This window comes from Odocoileus virginianus, chromosome 13, assembly GCF_023699985.2.
Source record: "Odocoileus virginianus isolate 20LAN1187 ecotype Illinois chromosome 13, Ovbor_1.2, whole genome shotgun sequence".
NCBI classification, from domain to species: domain Eukaryota; kingdom Metazoa; phylum Chordata; class Mammalia; order Artiodactyla; family Cervidae; genus Odocoileus; species Odocoileus virginianus.
In genome coordinates this window covers 8,719,388-8,741,724 of record NC_069686.1, presented here as the reverse complement: position 1 = coordinate 8,741,724, position 22,337 = coordinate 8,719,388, and the positions used below count along the sequence as shown (strand labels likewise).

General features: G+C 37.9%; 1 protein-coding gene across 8 annotated transcripts in view; it reads right to left on the bottom strand.

Moving 5' to 3' along the window:
* PDE1A (phosphodiesterase 1A) overlaps window positions 1-22,337 on the bottom strand; it is a 378,552-nt gene that overhangs the window by 90,185 nt on the left and 266,030 nt on the right. For 7 of the 8 annotated variants that reach the window (XM_020888672.2, XM_070475918.1, XM_020888668.2 and 4 more), the window contains one exon: window positions 3,552-3,734. In XM_020888672.2, coding sequence (XP_020744331.1) covers window positions 3,552-3,734 — 183 coding nt within the window. Of the gene's footprint in view, window positions 1-3,551; window positions 3,735-6,871; window positions 7,105-22,337 lie in introns of those variants that run through there. The other variant, XM_020888676.2, reaches the window with a different exon arrangement.

Here is a 22,337-nt window from a genome sequence, read left to right as displayed (position 1 = left end):
CTGTTCTCGGTCTTCGTTGCTGTGTTCAGGCTTCCCCTAGTTGCAGTGACCAGGAACTACTCTTTAGCAGCTCCCGGTCCCTGCAACTGGAGAAGTTAGTGTGCCGGCTTCTCATTGTGGTGGCTTCTCTTGTTGGGGGGAATTGACTCTAGGGTGCCTGGGCTCAGTAATTCTGGCCCCTGGCCTTAGTTGCCTGAAGGCATGTGGAATCTTTCCAGTGTCTTTTGCATTGGCAGAAGGATTCTCAAACACTGGAGTACCAGGGAAGTCCCAGAAATCATTATTCTTAATATTAACATTACTGTTCTCATTACTCTGCAGCCAATACCATTGGCTCCAATTCTGACATTCTTCAAGGCTCTTTGGGTTCAATGAGAACTCTCATGTTTCTTAGACTTGGAGCAGGTTTGAGAAATGAATATCCCTGTATATTCTCATTATATATAAAGAAAGAGAAGGAAGAGGATTACTCTTCTAAGGAGAAGGAGAAACCACTTCATTATCATTTTCTAACTCTATACTTGGGAATAGGATATTAGCGTGAAAACTTAAAAAATTAGTGTGGAAAAGTAGGATAACTCATTCTGGAGAATGAATGTGGGAGAAACCTTAATGCAGTGGTCTCACGTATGAGTAAATAGTCATTATATTACAAGCTGCTGAAAAAGAACAATGGATTTCCTGTTCTCCTGTAAGTGGTAAAAGTTCAGCTGGAAATAGGGAAGATTATTTTTGGCAGGTTTTTTATTACAGTTGCAGAATATAATTCAAAAACTGTAAAAAAAAAAAAAACGCTATCATATGCCGGACATTGTGGTGGACAAGAGACTACTCAGTGGAGAATAAGAAACCTATGTGTTTTTTTCACAGGGTTTATTTAGTGGTGAAGAGGGACAATAAATAAGAAATAATACATGAGTAAAAAGAGCACTAAATGCTATGAGGTAAACCACTGGTTGGGATAGAGAAAGTGATGAACAGTATACAGAGTAACCAGGAAAGGCCTCTGGAAAGATAGAAACGGCTAGTCAGAGTGAAGTTTGGGGAAAATAATTTCTGATAGAGGAAAGAGCAGAATTACTGGTCCCAAGGGAAGAAAGCTCAGTTTAGTTGCTCAGTCACGTCTGACTTTTTGTGACCCCATGGACTGCAGCACAGCAGGCTTCCCTGCCCATCACCAACTCCTGAAGCTTGCTCAAACTCATATCTATCAGGTCAGTGATGCCATCAAACCATCTCATCTTCTGTTGTCCCCTTCTCCTCCTGCTTTCAATATTTCTCAGCATCAGGGTCTTTTCCAGTGAGTCACTTCTTTGCATCAGGTGGCCAAAGTATTGGATATTCATAGAGTTGAAATCACACTAGTATAGATATTCAGTAAAGGGTGCTAGTAGCATTAGATGAGTCTAGAAGGTAAGGGGGCCTAGTCATGCAAGCCGTGATACAGAAGTTGCCTTTAATACCAGGTGAAATGGTACATCCAGTGAAATGGTAAAGGCAATCAGATAATTTTAAGCTTAAGAATGACAGAACTGAATTTACATTTTAAAAATCACTGTAGAAAGTGACTTGTTTAGAGAAAGCAAGTGAGGAAGAGGGGAGCCTATTGACAGTTATTGTCACGTTTCTGATGGCAGGTGACAAAGGCTTAGATTGGGGTTTCTGGAGAGGAGATAAGAAAGTGAGTAGGTTTGGGATACCCTGCTGTAAGCAAATTGCTTGGATTTGCTGAGGGGTTGATTCTTGGAAGAGGCTACTTGAGAGAAGACTCAAGAAGCCTTTCTAACTTTCATGATTGAAGATGATTATTTTTGAAAATTCTAGATAAACATATCCTTTTGTTTACATATTTACTAATGGAAACTCAAAAGTAATAGAAAATATTTCATTTCTATGTGTTTTAGTACTTTGATTTCTTTAAGACTACTTACTAATTTAGTTACCTTAAGTACATTTTGGTATTTCTGTGCAGCAAATGAAAAAAAAATGAAAGTTTAACGTATCAATATATTTCACAAAATTTGTTTTGATTTTCTATTTAATGAGAATGGAAATTTAGTTGGTTTACTTTTACAATTTTAATTTATTTTTCAGTTTGCCAAATTCTATCTTTTCTTAAACAAAAAGGCAAAATATACATCTCTTCATTAAAGCAAACATACACTCTTTTATCTCTGATTCTTTCACTGATTTTCTGACCTACTATTTAGATGTTTTCAAACTGATATTAAGAAAAATCAACTGTCACACACTTACCTAACTTGTTTTAAAAAATAGGAATATTATTATAAAAATTATTTCTCTCCAGCCCTACTTGTCTGTTTCAGATTTCAGGTCCCACTTGGCAGAGTTGGGAGCAGTTTATGCACTAGGTGTTGGAGGTATCATCTCACCTAACTAATCAAGCTCATTATACTTATTATGAAGGCTCTTTTATCAAAGGCAATTGGATATGGCTAAAAAATACACAAAGTAATTTGACTAATAATAATTCAGGTAATAAAGGCATAAACCAAGATCATAGATGCTTTGTTTCTTATGGTTATAATATATCTTTAAATCACATCAAATACTTCTTGCAATGCTTGTCATTTAGATTTTTAGGAACCCAAGAGGGCTTCTCATTGTTCCTTTAGCAGAAGAAGATGAAAGTTTAGGAAGTTTATTAGAGGCAATAACTAGAGATGTCTGAAGATAAAAAATAATGTGGTCTCCTTTAATTTTAAATACATTGGTAAAAAATTTCTCTGTTCCTTAATTTTGCTTTGATAACCTTTGTTATTTATAACTTAATGTAGTATAATTGTTTTTAAGTCTAAGTAAGTATAAGTAACTTTTAAGAACTATTTCTCAACATTGTCAGATGTAAGATGTTTATTTCGAGTCTTTTTATAGTTTTAGTTCTGAAGCATCTTATTTCCAGACAGAAAAATAAGCTATGTTAAGGGCTAAATAATATAAAATCCTGTCATATTAACATGTATTTCACATTAGAAACTCTAGTGATTTGACTTGCTGCTTCTAAGGACCAGCAAGTAACAGAAGTGCTTCAGTGACAGAAAAGTTAAAAAAGCTCTTCAAGGAGATTGGACATGAGAGAGCTTTACTCTTAAGGTCGTAAGATTGTGGAGTAAAGGCCTGCTTCACTTAAGTGTGTAGAAAAGGCCTGCTTGATTTTGTTATGTAGTATAGAACTTATTTTATCAGGCACTACATTTTACTTGGGTAATATTAGGTCTAGAGCATATGAATGTATTATAATTATTTTTAAACAGTTACTCATAAAGATTCATTTGAGAATGGCCATTCAAAAGTCTATACTTTATTTAAGTCTTTATACTAATTTAAAATAAATAAAAATAAATCCAGGACAAGATATTTTTTGTTATAGGGTAAATTCCCTCATAAAGTCCTAAATCTGCTTATTCCAGGTATACTTATGATTACAGTTTTCCTCAATAAGTAAACTGTAGGACTCTCATAATATTGATATATTAAGTATATTTTCTGCCTTTAAAATTTTTTCTTAATATACCAACAAGTTCACTTACCTTTCCACAAAAATTCCAGCTTGAACAACATGCACAATGCTCCGAAATCTTGGTTTTTCCTCAGATTTCTTTTTCATCATCCCCATTTTCCGTGTAAAGGTAGAAGCCAGCCAGTCCCGGACTTCTGATGGGACAGAATCCGACTGAATGTCACTGAGCTCATCATCAGTATCCAGCAGTCTCCTACAAAAAATTTATAGTGATTAAACCCATTTATGATAAAAACTCTCCAGAAAGCAGGCATAGAAGGAACATACCTAAACATAATAAAAGCCATATATGACAAATCCACAGCAAACATTATCCTTAATAGTGAAAAATTGAAAGCATTTTCTCTAAAATCAGGAACAAGACAAGGGTGCCCACTCTCACCACTACTATTCAACAAAGTTTTGGAAGTCCTAGCCACAGCAATCAGAAGAAAAAGAAATAAGAGGAGTCCAGATTGGAAAAGAAGAAGTAAAACTCTCGCTGTTTGCAGATGACATGATCCTCTACATAGAAAACCCTAAAGATACCACCAGAAAATTACTAGAGCTAATCAATGAATATAGTAAAGTTGAGGGATATAAAATTAATACACAGAAATCCCTTGCATTCCTATACACTAATGATGAAAAACAGAAAGAGAAACTGAGGAAACAATCCCATTCACCATTGCAATGAAAATAATAAAATACTTAGGAATAAATTTACCTAAAAAAAAAAAAAGACCTATATATGGAAAACTTTAAAACACTGATGAAAGAAATCAAAGATGACACAAATAGATGGAGAAATATACCATGTTCATGGATTGGAAGACTCAATATTGTGAAAATGAGTATACTACCCAAAGCAATCTATAGATTCAATGCAATCCCTATCAAGCTACCAATGGTATTTTTCACAGAACTAGAACAAATAATTTCACAATTTGTATGGAAACACAAGAAACCTCAAATAGCCAAAGCAATCTTGAGAAAGAAGAATGGAACTGGAGGAATCAACCTTCCCGACTTCAGACTATACATAAAGCTACGGTCATCAAGACAGTATGGTACTGGCACAAAGACAGACATACAGATCAATGAAACAAAATAGAAAGTTCAGAGATAAATCCATGCACCTATGTACACTTTATCTTTGACAAAAGAGGCAAAAATATACAATGAAGAAAAGACAATCTCTGTAACAACTGGATTTGGGAAAATTGGACAACCACATGTAAAAGAAAGAAACTAGAACACTTTCTAACACCATACACAAAAATAAACTCAAAATGGATTAAAGATCTAAATGTAACACTAGGAACTATAACACTCTTAGAGGAAAACATAGGTAGAACACTCTCTGACATAAATCACAGAAACATCCTCTATGACCCACCTCCAAAAGTAATGGAAATAAAAACAAAAATAAACAAATGGGACCTAATTAAACTTAAAAGCTTTTGCACAATGAAGGAAAATATAAGCAAAGTGAAAAGGCAGCCTTCAGAATGGAAGAAAATAACAGCAAATGAAACTGACAAAGAATTAAATTCCAAAATATACAAGCAGCTCATGCACCTCAATACCAGAAAAAAAGAACAACCCAATCTAAAAGAACAAAACAGACATTTCTCCAAGAAGACATACAGATGGCTAATAAACACATGAAAAGATGCTCAACATCACTCATTATTAGAGAAACACAAATCAAAGCCACAATGAGATATCATCTCACTCGGGTCAGAATGACTGCCCTCAAAAAGTCTTCAAACAGTAAATGTTGGAGAGGGTGTGGAGAAAAGGGAACCCTCTGACACTGTTGGTGGGAATGCAAACTAGTACAGCCGCTATGGAGAACAGTGTGGAGATTCCTTAAAAAGCTGGAAATATAACTGCCATATGACCCAGCAATCCCACTTCTAGGCATACACACCGAGGAAACCAGATCTGAAAGAGACACGTGCACCCCAATGTTCATCACAGCACTGTTTATAATAGACAGGACATGGAAGCAACCTAGATGCCCATCATCAGACGAATGGATAAGGAAGCTGTGATACATATACACTGTGAAATATTACTCAGCCATTAAAAAGAATACATTTGAATCAGTTCTAATGAGATGGATGAACCTGGAGCCCATTATACAGAGTGAAGTAAGCCAGAAAGATAAACACCAATAAGATAGGGAAGAGAGTTCATATGCAGATGTCTATTAAAGGATATATTGGACGGAAAGAAAAAGGGGAATTGAAGTTATAAAAATTGTCTTCTATTTATTAAGTTTGTGTATACTGAGCACAGAAAGTACATACTACTTGTATAGTCCTTGGAGTTTACAGAAGTCATTCACATGTGTTATTTTATTTGATGCATATCCTTAAATTTTAGGAAAATAATAACTTACTCTATAGATATTCATTCTGTTATCAACAGCACAGATGAGAAGGTGAAAAAAAGAAAGATGAAAACAAATGCAAAAGCTCATTTTGGGTGACCCAGCCAGTGTCAAGTGGAAAAGTTAGAGCAAATGCTATCTGTCTTGAGGGTGCAGATCTGATGGGTTTAGAACTGCTGGCTGAGAAAATCAGCTGTGTGAAGAGGAAGTAACCAGGAGCTCAAAGTGCTGTCCTGCCGCTCTCCAGTATAAGCCCCAGACAGACAACGTTGACGGCACTGGCCAGTAATAATAACTGCATTAATCCCGGGCAGCTCCAGTGATCCAGAACTTCCTAAGGGTCTGAACTGGCAAAATAGTGTGAAAGGCTTCACACAAATACACAGAGACTTTACAGAGCAATTGAACTTTGCCTCCAGGAAGAACACAGGCTAGCTCTGTCTGTCACTTAACTGTTGTTTCTTTGTGGGTGCACCAATTTAAGAACTCAGAGCTATTTTTGGCACACTTTAGCTTTGACCTTTGGGTTCCATTTGCTTTGGTAGATTTCTTTTTTTACAGATAGAGGCCTAAGGATTATGAGCCGATGTAGGGAAGGTAGCCAGAGCTGACAGCGTGTGTTAAAGTCTCCAGAACAAGCCACATATCATCTCTAGAGAGCAGGGATCAAGGGAAGGGCAAAAAAGCAGGAAGTTCATCGAAAGCACCCAAAACTACCAAAAAGAGGCTCAAAAGATAATATGACTTCCTCTATGTTCCGCTGGATTTTATAAATGTTTGGATGACAGTCCTTTGCCAATATTTATTTTTCAAAGTATTAAACAAGTATGAATGCATTTATGAAATACCTTATGAAAAAATATACACAACTTAAGTGCAGGAAGTACAAAATTACATGTACACACATGAAGATAAAAAAGACATAGTTAGAAGTTAATATTAATACTTACTCTAAATCATATTTAATTTTCATTTGGCTCTTACATTTGGATGATTTTGATTTATACCTAACACATGGACATTGTAATTCAAAGCAAATTGTTTTTTTCCTCCTTTTGCTCATTTAAAATTAGATTCCTCAATTAATCGCAGCAAGACATTCCACTACATAGTTTGAAAACTTCAGGGCTTATGCCATTTCTATTATTATTGATGCCATTTCTATTACTCCTTACGCAATGATCAAATAAAGCCAAAGAACAGGACAGGTGGAATGGGAATCATTGTGTGTAATCCTATGATGTCGCCGCGCTCCAAGAATTCTACTGCTGCCTTGATTTTCAACTACGCTGAGTAGAATGACAGACATACGGTAATGGTTGTCAATTGGTCCTTTGCAATCTGATGTGGAGGACTTTAGGACTACATGTCCTAAAATCATAAATTATCCATGACAGTTCATCAAACATGATCAAATCAGCATATGAGAGTTCATATATAGATGTGGTACCCAGGAGTCTAGAAATTCTTAGTCATCATGCATGATGTCATTTATTGAGAGGGAAGAACATATAACTTCAGGGGGAAAAAGAGTGATATAGATTAATTAATGAATATAAAAATAGAGGAACAGAGTGCATAAGGAGAAAAGCATGAAATATTCTAATGTACAAAAAAGCAAATCTCAAAAAAGCAACAAACTCTGGGACAGTTAATTTTTTATGTTCACACACCTAGCTTATAATGCTATGTTGTTTAGTCAAACACCAGTCTAGATCTTGTAGTGAAGGTATATTTTAGATGTGGTTTACATTGAAATCAGTAGACTTTGAGTAAAGCAGGCTACCCTCCATAATGTGAGTGGACCTGATCCAATCAAAGGCCTTAAACAATAAGAAGGAATCTTGCCTCCAAACTACCGTCAAGACTCAACATTTACATATGTCAGAATTTCCAGCCAGTGTCTGCCTCCTTTAAAGTATAAGTCAGACCATGTGTGTGCATGTTTAGTCATGTCCTACTCTTTGTGACCCTATGGACCATAGCCATGCTCCTTTGTCCATGGAATTCTCCAGGCAAGAATACTGGAGTGGGTTGCCATTTCCTCCTCCAGGGAATCTTCCCAACCCAGGGATCAAACCCACATCTCCTGAGTCTCCAGAATTAAAAGGCAGATTCTTTACCACTGAACCACCTGGGAAACCCAAGTCAGACCATGCCAATGCTTAATTCATACAGCCCTATGAAGTGCACCACAAGCTACATCTTTACCTATATCTCTTAACAATTTCTACCTTATTCATTTTGCTCCAATGGTGCTGGCCTCCTTGCTATAATCCTATCTGCCAAGCTTGCTTCTGCTCAGAATCTTTGCACTTGCTGTTTTCCCTGCTTAGAATCTCTTTCTCTTAGAATCTCTTAGATGTGTGGATCATTTCCTCACTGCATTCAGGTAGAAAGTGCTTCCTTGTCCACCACCCCCCCAACTCAAATAGTAAATACCTTGATTCTCTTTATCCTATTATAGACTTCTCAGCACTTATTACTGCTAATGTCATGCCATATGTTTATTAGGTTTTTTTTATTCAAAATGTTTTATCCAGTAGACTATAAAGACAGGTCAGAGAGTTGGTTTGTATCTTATGCACTGTTGTACCGGCATCTATAGCAGTGAATGGCACAGATTTGGGGGATCAACATCCAGAAATATCTATACTAAACTATTACAAGTGATTACCTTTGGGAAGTGGAGTAAGGATGGAGATAGTATAAGAAATTTTAGTCTTTTAAAGAGTTCCATATTCTTTGATTGATAAGCACAAGAGCATCCTGAGGGTAGTTCACTATTAGCCATCATCTCTTTATTACCTTTATGTTAATTTGCTCTTGAACGATCTCTTTACAATTTTTGAAGCAAATTATGGGGAAATATTTATTTGACTTGGAAAAATAGTAGACATTTTTCTGGATTAAGGACAAGTGTAAGACTGGATACTATAAAAACTCCGAGGGAAAACTCAGGCAGAACACTTTTTGACATAAATCACAGCCATATCTTTTGGGATCCATCTCCCAGAGTAGTGGAAATAAGAATAAAAATAAACTAATGGGACCTACTTAAACTTAAAAGCTTTTGCATAGCAAAGGGAACCATAAATGGAATGAAGAGACAACCTACAGAATGGGAGGAGATATTTGTAAATGATGTAACTGACAAGGGTTTAATCTCCAATATATGCAAACAGCACATACAGCTCAATAACCTAAAGACAACCCAATCAAAAAATGGGTAGAAGATCTAAAAAGGCATTTCTACAATGAAGATATACAGATGTCCAAAAAAACACATGAAAAGATGCTCCACATTGCTAATGATTAGAAAAATGCAAATCAAAATTACAACAAGGTATTACTTCATTCTGGTCAGAATGACCATAGTTCCAAAGACTAAAAATAAATGCTGAAGAAAGTATGGAGAAAAGGGAATCCGCCTACACTGTTGGTGGGAATGTAAATTGGTGTAGCCACTTAGGATAACAGTATGGAGCTTCCTTAAAAAACTAAAAATAGAACTACAATATGATCCTTCAATCCCACTCCTGGAAGTGTATCTGGATAAATCCATAATTTGAAAAGATACTGATACATGCACCCCTATGCTCACTGTAGCACTACTGACAATGGCCAAGACATGGAAGCAATCTAAATGTCCATCAGCAGAGGAAAGGATAAAGAAGATGTGGTACACTTATACAATGAAATACTACTCAACATAAGAAGAATGAACTAATGCCATTTGCAGCAACATGCATGGACCTAGAGATTATCATACTAAGTGAAGTAAGCCAGACAGAGAAAGACAAATATCATATGATATCACTTATATGTGGAATCTTTAAAAATGATACAAATGAATTTATATACAAACAGAAATAGATCCATAGACATAGGGAAAAAAAAAACAAAAACAAAAAACAACTATCATTACCAAAGGGGAAAAAATAGGCGGGAGATAAATTAGGAGTTTGGAATGAACAGATACACATTCAAGCTCATGCTCAGCTGCTCAGTTGTGTCAATCTTTTGCAACCCTCTGGAGCCTGCCAGGCTCCTCTGTCCATGGCATTTCCCAGGCAAGAATACTGGAGTGGGTTGCCATGCCCTCCTTCCAAGGATCTTCCCGACCCAGGGATCAAACCACATCTCCTGCATTGGCAGGCAATTCTTCACCACTGTGCCACCTGCGAAGCCCAGAGCATGGTAATAAATTCCTAATAAAGACACAAATAAGTTGTGAAAGAAAGTGAAAGTGAAGTCGCTCAGTCATGTCCGACTCTTTGCGACCCCATGGACTGTAGCCTACCAGGCTCCTCCGTTCATGGGATTCTCCAGGCGAGTACTGGAGTGGGTTAAGATAATTAATTAAGTTTGGATAGAAGAAAGTTTAAAGGCAGGAGGATGAAACTTAAATGAATTTTAAAAATAAACAGATACACCTAATGGAGCATATTTCTCCTCTCCTCCCTTATTTATTTTTCCTTTCCCTGGCACCTGCCCTGAACACTCTTTCTTCTGAGCACGACAGCAAGACCTTCAGATTTCATTTGACCATGCTAGATAGGGCAAGAATGGAAATTCCAGTATAATATCAAATAGTAATCCTGTAATCCTGGGCTGCTAGAGAGTTAACAGAAATAATTTTTCTATACATTTCTCTAAGATGTGAAGATATCTAAATAAGACTATCACACATCAAACATTTTAGAGTAGTTTGCCCTCATTTCATTTTTGACATATATTTGTTCAAGTAGCTTGTTAAAATGAGATTTCAAATACTATAATAAATCTTGCTTCCAAAACATCCAACCACTTGACTGCTCTTTATCCTAGGGTTGGATGGCAGAGTGAGCATAAATGTTGATTCCATGAGTGCTCTTAAAGAACAAAGACTTTGTGTTTAAGAAACTTACAACATGAAAACAAAAATCATTGGTACATTTCCCTTGGGAATTCTTAAAATGCACTATACCAAAAAGAAGGATCAGGAGTATACGTCCAAAATGTTAGCACTGTTGACCTCTGAAAAATGCTTCAGCTGGTGTTTGATGCAACTTTTTCTAGTCAATAAAGCATAAAGTGAGGGGGTCCCTAAACATAAGCTGTGGGTCACTAGGGGGCTGGTGAGCTGTGAAAACTGACCCTGCCTCCAATCAGCACTCTACTGATCCTTGGGAGCTATTTATACTCCAAATTTTCTCTTGAAATCTGATGACACAATTCCCCAAGGGTTTATATTTTGAACTAGAGAGTTTGTAGGAAAAGGGAATAAAGAAAGAGGCGGCCACGGAAGGAGAGGTCATGGGATTCTGACTCTTACAATTATATCCGTGAAAACATTTCTGTCCACAGTAGACTCTTGGAAAATAGTTACACTCATGTACCCGAATAGTTATTTCCAGGCATTCAGTGCCCACGTTTATACCTATTAAGTATCAAAATTCAAGTGCCAAATGCAACTAGGGGAAACTGGCTTAAATTTGAAATTTTCTTTTTCCTGCTTAATTATTCTTATAAAGGACACACTTCAACAAAAAACTAACTCATTCTCCTCTTCCTCTAATATTTGCTGGGCCCACAGTAGGAGCACATATCTCTGAATATTTCACCACTACATATTTAAAGCTATATATCAAGAGAACAAACAGCTACATTTGTTTTATCCTTCTGCCTTTTAATAAGTTTCATAAGAGTCTGACAAATTGGGTTGTAAACAAGAATTCTCAACTCCTTGTGTGATAGGGCTGCACCCGGCTGCCTGCAGCTCAGGCCCTTGCTGTAAGAACAGGTGGACACTGTGGTCCCAGTACCATTTCCATCAATCTGCCCAAGCTTGAAAGCAGCTGCTTCTTGGCCATTCTTTAAGGGTGGAGAGGTGAACACACCCTCAGTACCCTGGGCCTCCTCAGGAGAAAAGACCTAAGGAGGAAGCCCATGAAGACTTAGGAGACAGGCTGATATACATTTGGGTAGAGAACTCTGGGGTCTCAGGGTCAGAATACGGCAGAGGGGCACAGTGGACAGGGCAGGGAATTTCAAGATGTGAGTATCCAGCAGGGAAAAGTCATGAGCTCAGTTTCTCCTTGGCCTTGGAGACCTTCTAACCCCTGGGAAGGGGCAGACCAAAAGATGGCCATCATTGAGCACACTCATGTGGGGGACAGTGTCCAGGGAAGCAGTTCCACTGGCTAAGGGTGGTACTGGCCTCATATTCAGTGAACACCTTCCAAGGGAGCCCTTCTGGTATAACAGGGAGAATTAGAAGAAGTTGATATTTCTACAGTATGGTTATTCTTTGGAGATAAGTGGTTCTCTCATAAGCAAGTCTATTAGCATTATTTCTTTAGTTAACATATGCCTATGTTCTGAGGTGCCTGCAGCCTCTCCACACACCCCTTCTCCACCAAAAAACCCCAAGGTAATTGTCTTCACTCAGACTTCAGAACCATCCGAGGATGTATTTGATGATAAAGTCAGCCAACTTTATTGCTTACTTGCTATGAACCAAGCAAGGAGCCACGCTTTACTTCATTTAATTCTCAAAACACCACCATAAGGAAGATATTTCTATCAGTACCTGTACTTTACTGATGAATAAATTGAGGTACAGACACCTTAAGTGATTTGCTCAAATCACACAACTGGAGGCAGCCACGCCATTTTTTGAGCTCAAGTCTCTCTGATTTCAGGATCTGAGTTTTTAACTGATGAGCTATTCTTTACCTCAAATGTGTCTTTTGTTGACTAAGTGTCCAGGCTCCCTTTAAATTCAGACAAAAATATCAGCAATCATTATTCTCTATCCCATCTCTACGCTGAAATTCAGGTTTAAAAACAATTGATCTTTAAAAAAAAAATCTTAAAGGAGTTTGGTTCACCAGAATTATGATTAGAGGAAGTTTAAATTTGTTTTCCATGACTCGTGTGTTGAATCATTTTCTCAGAGAGAAATATATCTGGATGGTAGAATTTCAGGGTACTTTGAAGCGTAATAAATTGAATGCCAGGATGAAAAGAGGTAATACATTTGAAAAGCCTTGTTGACTTGTTTGGAACCTGTTTCCTGAGTACTAAATACATTTGAATTAATTTTTCCAGGCCACCACCTATATACATTTATTTATTTATTATTTGCCTTGTTTCAAAAGACTTAAAATGATAGGCTCACAGATTTATTTCAACAGCTTTTTTTTATTTGCTTGGTTTTGGTTTTTTGGCAATTTTCTCTTTCTGTCTACCTGACTAGGCCTCTGTCCAAGCTAAGGCCCAAGGCTCTGCACGTCCTCTGCACCCGCTCTGCACCCACCAAAGGAAGCAGAGTTCCAGGAACGGGAGGGTCATCCTCTGGGACAGGAAAGAAGGGCAAGGAAATGTTAGGGCAGGCTCTGAGAAGGGGTTAGGATCTCAGAGAGTTAGGATCAAGATTGTATTTAGGGAGTCAGTGGGGAGATGGAAATGAGGCAACGGGTAAAGCAGAAAACTGCCCTAGGCCTCACTGATGACTCTTGGCTTCCTACCAGGAAGTCCTTTTGGCTCAAAATATCTTCAAAAATATTCCTCTAGGCTCAAAGCCTGACATTCCACTAATTACCAATTTTTTTGATTAGTAAGCATCCTCTACAGTTAAGAGAACTGCCTCAGGAGTTGGAATCCTGGCTTCATCACCTATTAGCTGTGTGGTCTTGGAAAAAACAGTCCATCTTTTGAATCTCAGTTTCTTTGTCAATAAAAGAGAGATAATAGTGATAAGTAGTGAACTGAAAGTCACTCAGTCATGTTTGACTTTTTGTGACCCCATGACTGTAGCCTGCCACACACCTCTGTCCATGGAATTCTCCAGGCAAGAATATGGAGTGGGTTTCCTTCTCCAGGGGATCTTCCCAACCCCACGGATCAAATTCAAGTCTCCCTCATTGCAGGCAGATTCTTTACCATCTGATAATAGAGCTGATAGTAACAGTATCTCTAGTGGTGGGGTTGGAGGATGAAATAGTTACACACAGAAAGCATTTAGAATAGTGTCTGACACAAGGCAAGCCCTCAGTAACCTCCCAGCCATTTATATACCTGCATGAATTAGTCTAAGCAGATCAATTTATGATGTGCAGTAAAAGGAAGGTATCTTGTGACAGAAGTGTTTCTGACATTAAAGGAAGAAGTTGGTCAAAGTGCACTTGTGGGAACCAAAGAAAAACTTATGCATTCTATGGGTTGTAAGGAGGCAGTGGGAGGGATTGTCAAAAATATTTTTTACCTACTTTAAAATTTTAATGAGTAGAATAGGCAAATTAATAGAGATAGAAAGTAGAATAGAGGTTACCAGGGGCTGAGGGGGAGAGGGGGACTGGGAGTTATTGTTTAATGGTATAGAATTTCTGTTTGGGATCATGAAGAGGTTTTGGAAATAGATAGTGGCAATGGTTGCACAACATTGTAAATGTACTTAATTCTGCTGAATTGTACACTGAAAATGGTACATTTTATCTTACATTTTATGACAATTCTACAATATCTACCTAGTATTGATCTTCCTGTCCCACTTTTCAGAGAATGATATGCTGCCTCTTCTAATCAAGGTAATAAGACAGAGAGGAGGGTATTCCAAGGTCGATTTAAGTAAGTGTCCTTCCATGGCTCTTCAAGTTGCAGGCTGAAGAAAAAAATTGAGGTTGTGGCCCAGAGATAAAGCCTAAGGCCACGGTTTGCCAGATCTGGGAGAGGTGATTACACTATAGCCCCAAGGACAGGCTTCCTCTATGCCCAAGAGCTGTTGCTAGAGGCACTACTTACCTCCAATTCAGCACCTCTGCCTACTGCTTCTAGTACAAGATGAAATTTCCTGGTTGGGGGAGGCATTTTAGCCCTCAGGCTTCATATACAACTTAGGGCAATATCTGGGCCACATTCCTTTGATAAGCCTCAAAATTCTAGCCATTAGATTTCTAACATTCTCTGTGTCTATTCAGTTGTGTCCAACTCTTTGTGACCATATGGACTGTAGCTGCCAGGTTCCTCTGTCTGTGGAATTTTCCAGGTAAGAATGCTGGAGTGGGTTGCCATTTCCTCCTCCAGGGGATGTTCTTGACCGAGGGATCGAACCCATGTCTTCTGAGTCTCCTGCACTGGCAGGTGGATTTTTTACCTCTGAAGCCACATGGGAAGCCCAACAGTCTGTATATCTTTCCTGCTGCTGCTGCTAAGTCGCTTCAGTTATGTCCGACTCTGTGCGACCCCATAGACGGCAGCCCACCAGGCTCCTCTGTCCCTGGGATTCTCCAGGCAGTATATTTTTCCTACTGCAGCCTAATTTGACATCCTCTGTAAGTGTGGTCTCTGGACTGGCAGAACCGGCAGCAACTGGGAACTTGTTAAACCTGGAACTTCAAGGGCTCTACTCCAGACTTGGCTTCACAAGCCCTCCAGGTGATTCTGATGAATACTTTGAGAACTGCTCTCACCCACTCATGGTGTGCCAATCAGTGGAAGATCGTGGCCAAGGAAGTAAGGTTTAACCTTTTTCTGCAACGTGGATTTAGCAGTACTGCTTATTTCATAAGCCCATTATTTCACTATGAGAGAAGTGAGTGAACAAAATAGGAAGGAACTAGCAGAAGAATCTCAGTAAAAGTATCTTAATTAATAAATCTTTAAACTCATTTTATGAACAAGAATAATCTGTATGTTACTTAACTGAAAAATAGAAGAGTCAATTTCTCAATTTTTAGGACCTATTCTCTTAGCAACTCTTAAAATGCACTGCAGTATTAACTATAGTCACCATGCTGTACAGAGGTGCCAAATCCTCAGGGAGCAGAGAATGGATACTAAGAAGAGCTGGGATATATCTGAAGGATGGGGGTGTGAAGGAAGAGGAGGAATATACTTCTTTCTAAACCTATGAAGCTAAAAGACTAAGGGCAATGACAAGAAGGAGTTAACAATAGCCAAACAGAATAGCAAAATAATTATCAATGCATATAGTGTCCTTCATAAATAGTTGTTGAGTAAGTGAATAAATGTATAAAAACATAGGCAGAATGTCTTTGATCTTAGAGGCTATAGAATATTGAGATACTTAACAGTAGTTAGGTGAGGAATAAAATCATTTTCAGTCACGTCTTGCTCCATGTGTGAAAAGATAATCTCACGATTAAAATTTTTCTGTTACCCTGGCCATATATTTAGCCATGTCTTCATTAACTGACTCTTTATGTATGACACAGAATAAACTGAGGAGGAAAAACTCCTATTCCTGGATTTAAGTTTCAAAATCTAACTCCTAGAGAAGGAGGAAAGGCCCAAAAATGATGGAAGAATATGTGATGACTCAGAGCAGAGTTTCCATTCCTATTATCATCCAAAGAAGCCCTACATTAATTAGGAAGACAGAAGAGATCTTGAGAAAGGACACTTGAGTCCAACCTGAAATTCTCCAAACCAAGTCAAACACTGAGTGGGGATATAGCACATCCCAATATATTTCTAGGATCCTGGAGCAGAAGGATGCTAGATGCCCTGCCCACCCCCTTACTGCACCTTTTATTTTTTTTTTAATTTATTTTTTTCACCTTTTTATTTTAATAAGAAAAAAACAAGTCTCTGACATTCAGTACCTGGTACTTGCCCAAGAACCACCTGTGCTATTTAACTGTATCATGGGGTCAATATATTTCATGATTTGCCTTGGAAACTCAATCAACCTCTTGCCTTGTTTCTTGGGAAAATATATTCTAAATAGTTATCTTAGATATCTTAGATAACACACTTGTATTAGGACTTATTATTAGGATAAGGTGACTATCTACAAGGTTTGAAGATTAAGAACATGGGCTTTGGAGTAAGGAAGGTCTTTAAGGCTATAGGGATGCTCTCAGTAGCAAGTGACATCCAACCTAACCCAAAGTGGCTTAAATAATTGGATTTATTATTTTTCTTAACAGGAAAGTTGAAGACAGGGAGACTCCAGTAGGGATTTTTTTAAAAAATCAGTAGTCAACAGTATCATCAAGAACTCGGGTTTTCTCCATCTTTCTGTGCTGCCAACTTTAGTGTTAGGTTTAGCTCTAAGCTTGCAGCCAGATGGTTGTATCATTTTCAAGCATCATACCCAGATACAATACCCAGAAGCAAAGGACTCATTTTCCATGGGGAGGAAATCTTTTGATGAACCGCCCCCCCATTTGTCTCATTGGCCAGAATTATATCACATATCCATGTCCAAACTTGCTGGTTAGGGAGTTGAGGACTAATTTCTGATTTGGATCAATTAGGATATACCCATCCTAAGCCTGGGGCTAAGATTGGTCTCCCATGAATCACTGGCTTTCCAGAGAAGAGTGAATAATTGAAAAAAGAAAAAAGGGTTCTATTACTAAGGAAGAAAAGAATAGATGTTGGTAATCTCCATCTCAGTTTGAACTTGTCTCTGACACATAATACTTATATGATTCTAAGCAGTTTAATTACCTTTTTATGTCTCACATTTTTAACTTAACAGTGAAAATAATATACATATTACAGAATTTTTGAGACATGGAATCATATATGCAAATTGCATAATGTATTGCCTTGGATATAATTATCTATCAAATAATCTTGTTATTAATATCATTAGAAAAGAATAATGTTAAAAAGTTTACCTTTTTCAAATTCAGGAAATATTCATTTATATTTTATTGACCCAAAATATCCTAACAGTAAGATCATACCTAATACATGGAGCTTTTTATGTCAGCCATCTCTCAAAAGATCTGGTCAGATTTTTTTCCCCCCCTTTCACTAGTGAGGCTGTTTTTGAAATTTTGCAGAAAGTAACACATCACAGATGGCAAAAAACATGAAAATCAACCAAAAGTTACTGCAACTTTTTCTAAGCCTGGTTTTCACACTCCATCTCCAGGGTGAGAACAGCCTACAAACACAGCACTCCAAACAGCCACCCCTCCCCACAGCTCACACCATAAAAATGGAATTCATAAAAACCATAATTTGCTTTTTAATGGTTCACTGAACTCCAGCAATGCCTTAGCACATACCCTTCAAACTGATTTCCTTAGGGACACCTCCAAACGGAAACAACTCTAAAAAGCACAAGAGTTCAAATTTATAAATGCTCCCCCACTAGGCGTCTGATAAACAGTAGGCTCGGTCACCCTCCTGGTGACCGTAGGCATAAACAGGTCTTTTCAGGGGACTTTGGGACCATTAATAAAACTACAGAATTTGAGAACAGAAAGGGACTGGTGACATCATCTCTGTGTAAGAAAACCACTGACTAGAGGAAAAAAAAAAAAATCTCTTGCCCAAAGGTTTGTCACAGGAGCAAACGTAGGACGAGTTGCTCAGTATCCCACACACTCTGCTCCAGCTCCACCTGCATGTAGTAATAACATTTAGTTTTCACTCTAGAGAGAGCATTTTTGCTGCCTCCGTGGCTATTGCTGTCTAGGAAAGCACTCTCTTCCATTCTCAATTCTAGGCATGTGATTGAAATAAAACTCACCTTTGAACTGCCTCATAAGATGCTTTATCAGTGAACTTGTATAGTCAGTTCCTCTGGATACAATTGTGTGAGGGATAAGCGAATGACCTAACTAGAGCCAATGAAACAGAAAAGTTGTGTCTGCTGGAAAAGAAAGCCTCTTTTATTCCTGCTGGATTTGAAGGTGGGAGGAGGTACCGCTTGGAAATACCACCTCTGTCTTGTTTTGCTACCCTCAAAGCCTCAGAGAGAGGTCATTCCAGAGTAATCAAAACAGGAAGATTTTTTATATCATTTTGTCCTGATTCACCAGTGCTTACAGTCAGCACTGGTCATCAGTGTTGGCAATGAGAGTTTGTTTAAGGTGATTTTGTTGGCTTTTCTTTTACCTGTAATTGAAATGCTAATGAAAGGTGTCCATCAGTCCAGCTCTTTTCTCTTCTCCATCTTCCCTACCCTGGCTCTAAGTGTCTGAGGATTACACAAGAGTCAGTGCCATCATGATGTGTAGGTTGTCGTGATTAATCACCCACGGTTTGCTCTCTACATCATGTTGATCTCTGAGTTTTAGAGTCCATGGGCTATAATTTTTGTCAAAATTATTGCCACACTGTTACTCTTGCTGAGCAACTGAGTTTAAAACCAATGTTTACTGACCTTTGATTGTATTGTGCTATGCACATTTTGCTTATTTGAAGATCCTTAGATATGTGCTATAGTTAGCTCCATCTTCACCTTCATTTTCCACCTATGCTTGGCTATTTGTCTCCTTTCCAAGATAACTTAAGACTACTTTTTTACTGAAGTACAGTTGATTTACAATGTTGTGTTAATGACTACTATACACTGACTCAATGGACATGAGTTGGAGCAAGCTCCAGGAGATGGTAAAGGACAGGGAGATGGTGAAGGACAGGGAAGACTAGCGTGCTGCAGTCCATGGGGTTGCAAAGAGTCAGACACAACTGAGCAACCGGACGACAACAACAAATACAGCAGTGACTCAGTACATTTTTCTGGAGGCTTCCTTGGTGGTTCAGCGGTAAGGAATCCGCCTGCCAATGCAGGAGGCATGGGTTTGATCCTTGGGTCAGGAAAATCCCCTAGAGAAGGGCATGACAAACCACTCCAGTATTCTTGCTTGGGAAGTGCTATGGACAGAGGAGTCTGGTGGGCAAGAGTCCATGGGGTCGCAAAAGATTTGGACATGACTTAGCGACTAAACAACAGCACACTTTTAAAATATTCTTTTTCATTATAGTTTATCATAGGATAATGAATATAGTTCTCCATGCTATGCAGTAAGACCTTGTTTCATGCATTCTATATATAAGCACTTATATCTGCTAACACAAGGGTGCCTACATCTTTTTGAGTTATAGTTTTATCTGGATATATGCCCAGGGTGGGGTTCCTGGATCATATAGTAATTCTATTTTTGATTTTCTGAGGAATCTCCATACTGTTTTTCACTGTGGCTACACTAATTTACAAAGAATAACTTCCTGACCTAATCTTTCCATAGTTACTCTTTCTCTTTAATCTCAATCTCTTTTTTATCTTAAGGGTCATGGAAGGTTTCTGTTCTAAAAAAAGCATGAAAAAAATTCATTCCTATTAAATAGACTGTTAAATCACTGCTTTTTCCTACGGGCTAGGAAATTCTTGAAAAATAATTTACGCTTTTTTCTTCTAGAGACATTCCACTTCAATTCCTCGTATTACCGTAATCTGACTGGTGGCCTTTTCTCTTTGTGAAGCTCCATTTCAGAGGCATCAAGACTCTCCTAACTGCATTCAGCGGTTCTTCTGTGGCATATTGATTTACCCTTTTTAGCAACCCTGGCTTTGCTACTCCAGACTCTCCAGATATGCTTTCTTTTATGTCTGTATTTCCTGAGTGTCCTCTGAAGTTGCTCCATTCCTAACTTTAAATGGTGTGTTCCCACATCACATATTGAATTAGCATAGGAATTCTGATTATAGGAAAAAAAAAAAGAAACCAACCTGAGACTCCTGGATTATAATCCCTAAATTCACATCTAACTGGCACCATATTTCTGAGCTCTCGTGTCCATATATCTAGCACATTCCAGACTCCCCTTTTTTTAACCGTAATTCCTTCTGTTAGAAGCCATGTCTTTGAGAACAGGCACAGGGAGTTTTGCTGGGGAGCTAGATTTATTAATATTAAGTAATTCCAACCATACCTGGTTTTGAATCTTAACTCTACACCTTCTATCCCATTTTATATCCATGTTCTTGTTATGATTTACTGCTGCTAAACGTGTTTCCTCTTGTAATCTTTCAGTGTGCTTGGTTTTTCTGTCATTCCAAACATCCCTGTTTCATGTTCACCGTATTAGTCCTCGTTCCTCTATTTATCTTCCCAGTTCTTGACTCATTTCTAATGACCAGCTATCCGCACAGTTGTACTCTGGATTCTGATGAGCGATGTGTCTGGTATTCACTTCACATATTCAATAGATATTTGTGTTATGAGTGAACATTCCTTAGTAAATTCCAGTACATGATGATTTCAAGGGACTTAGACTTCAAGGTGCCCTGGATTTCAGTCCATTTCTAGCAGACTAACTTCTTGAATTACTGATTGATAACCATGCAGTCTCACTCAGACAATCTCTCAAAATTAAGGACATTTAGATGAGTCAATTAAAGATTTTTCAAAAAATCAAGATGGGTATCTTATTAAGGTCTGTTTCCATCAGTTTGCACTCTGTTCTCTTTTCCTGGTAACTTAAGCCCACCTGACTTCATTTCTCAGGATCAAAAATTGCTCTCAATAAATTATTTGATTTTTAAAAATAAATAATATATCTTACTGTGCTATGTACCCAGAAGTCTCTGCATTTATTAGTACAACAAAAAGTTGTTATTATTTAACTTTTAGTAGTGTAAGTCACTCAAGGGTGTCAGACTCTTTGCGACCCCGTGGACTGTAGCCTGCCAGGTTCCTCTGTCCATGGTATTCTCCAGGCAAGAATACTGGAGTGGATTGCCATTCCCTTCTCCAGAGGATCTTCCCAACCCAGGGATCGAACCCAGATCTCCTGCCTTACAGGCAGATTCTTTACCGTGTGAGCTACAGGGAAGTTCCAATTTAACTTTTATGAAGTCCCAATTTAAAGTTTACTCTATAATTTAACTTTTATTCTGTCAGATATGGTGTTACACTTAATCCTCAAGGCAAAACTGTGCAATTAGCACTGTCATTATTGTTAATCTACAAAGATAAAGCTAGGAAATATAGAAGTTAAGTCATTTGCTTAACTCTTAAGAATTGAGTGGAGCATTCCAACTTTGATCAACCCACTCTTTCTGAATTTGGAGTCTGTAATCAAACAGTGGTAATTGTAAGACTAAGATTAATTCATATCAAGAAAATAAAGTTATAAATTGTGTTGTGTGTATGTGCTAAGTCACTTCAGTCATGCCCAACTCTTTGCAACCATGGATTGTAACCTGTCAGGCTCCTCTGTCCTTGGGATTCTCCAGGCAAGAATACTGGAGTGGGTTGCCATGCCCTCCTCAAATTGTATTGCAGGGCAATATTAATAAGCATAATTTCCATCATTTAAAGTGTATCTCCCAGCCAGCTGCCTACCCTCATGAATAGCAAATTATTTGAGGTCAAGGATGCTACTTTTCCTGGCAATATCCAAATCTAAATAAGGACAATCAAACAGAAGCTTTTTGTAGGTCACATGTTTCTCGATTTTATCTGTGTGGCTTTGAAAAACAAAAGCATCTAGTGATACATCTGAAAGCAGGACTCATAAAATGCTGATATTTGCATTTGAAAGTGTTTTGTCAAAAAACCAACAGTCATATTCATTAGGGAGTTGTGCTATAATTCCTGAAAGAAAGTCAGAATTCTAATTCTATAAGAAATTGTTTTTTATTTTTTCTACTCATAT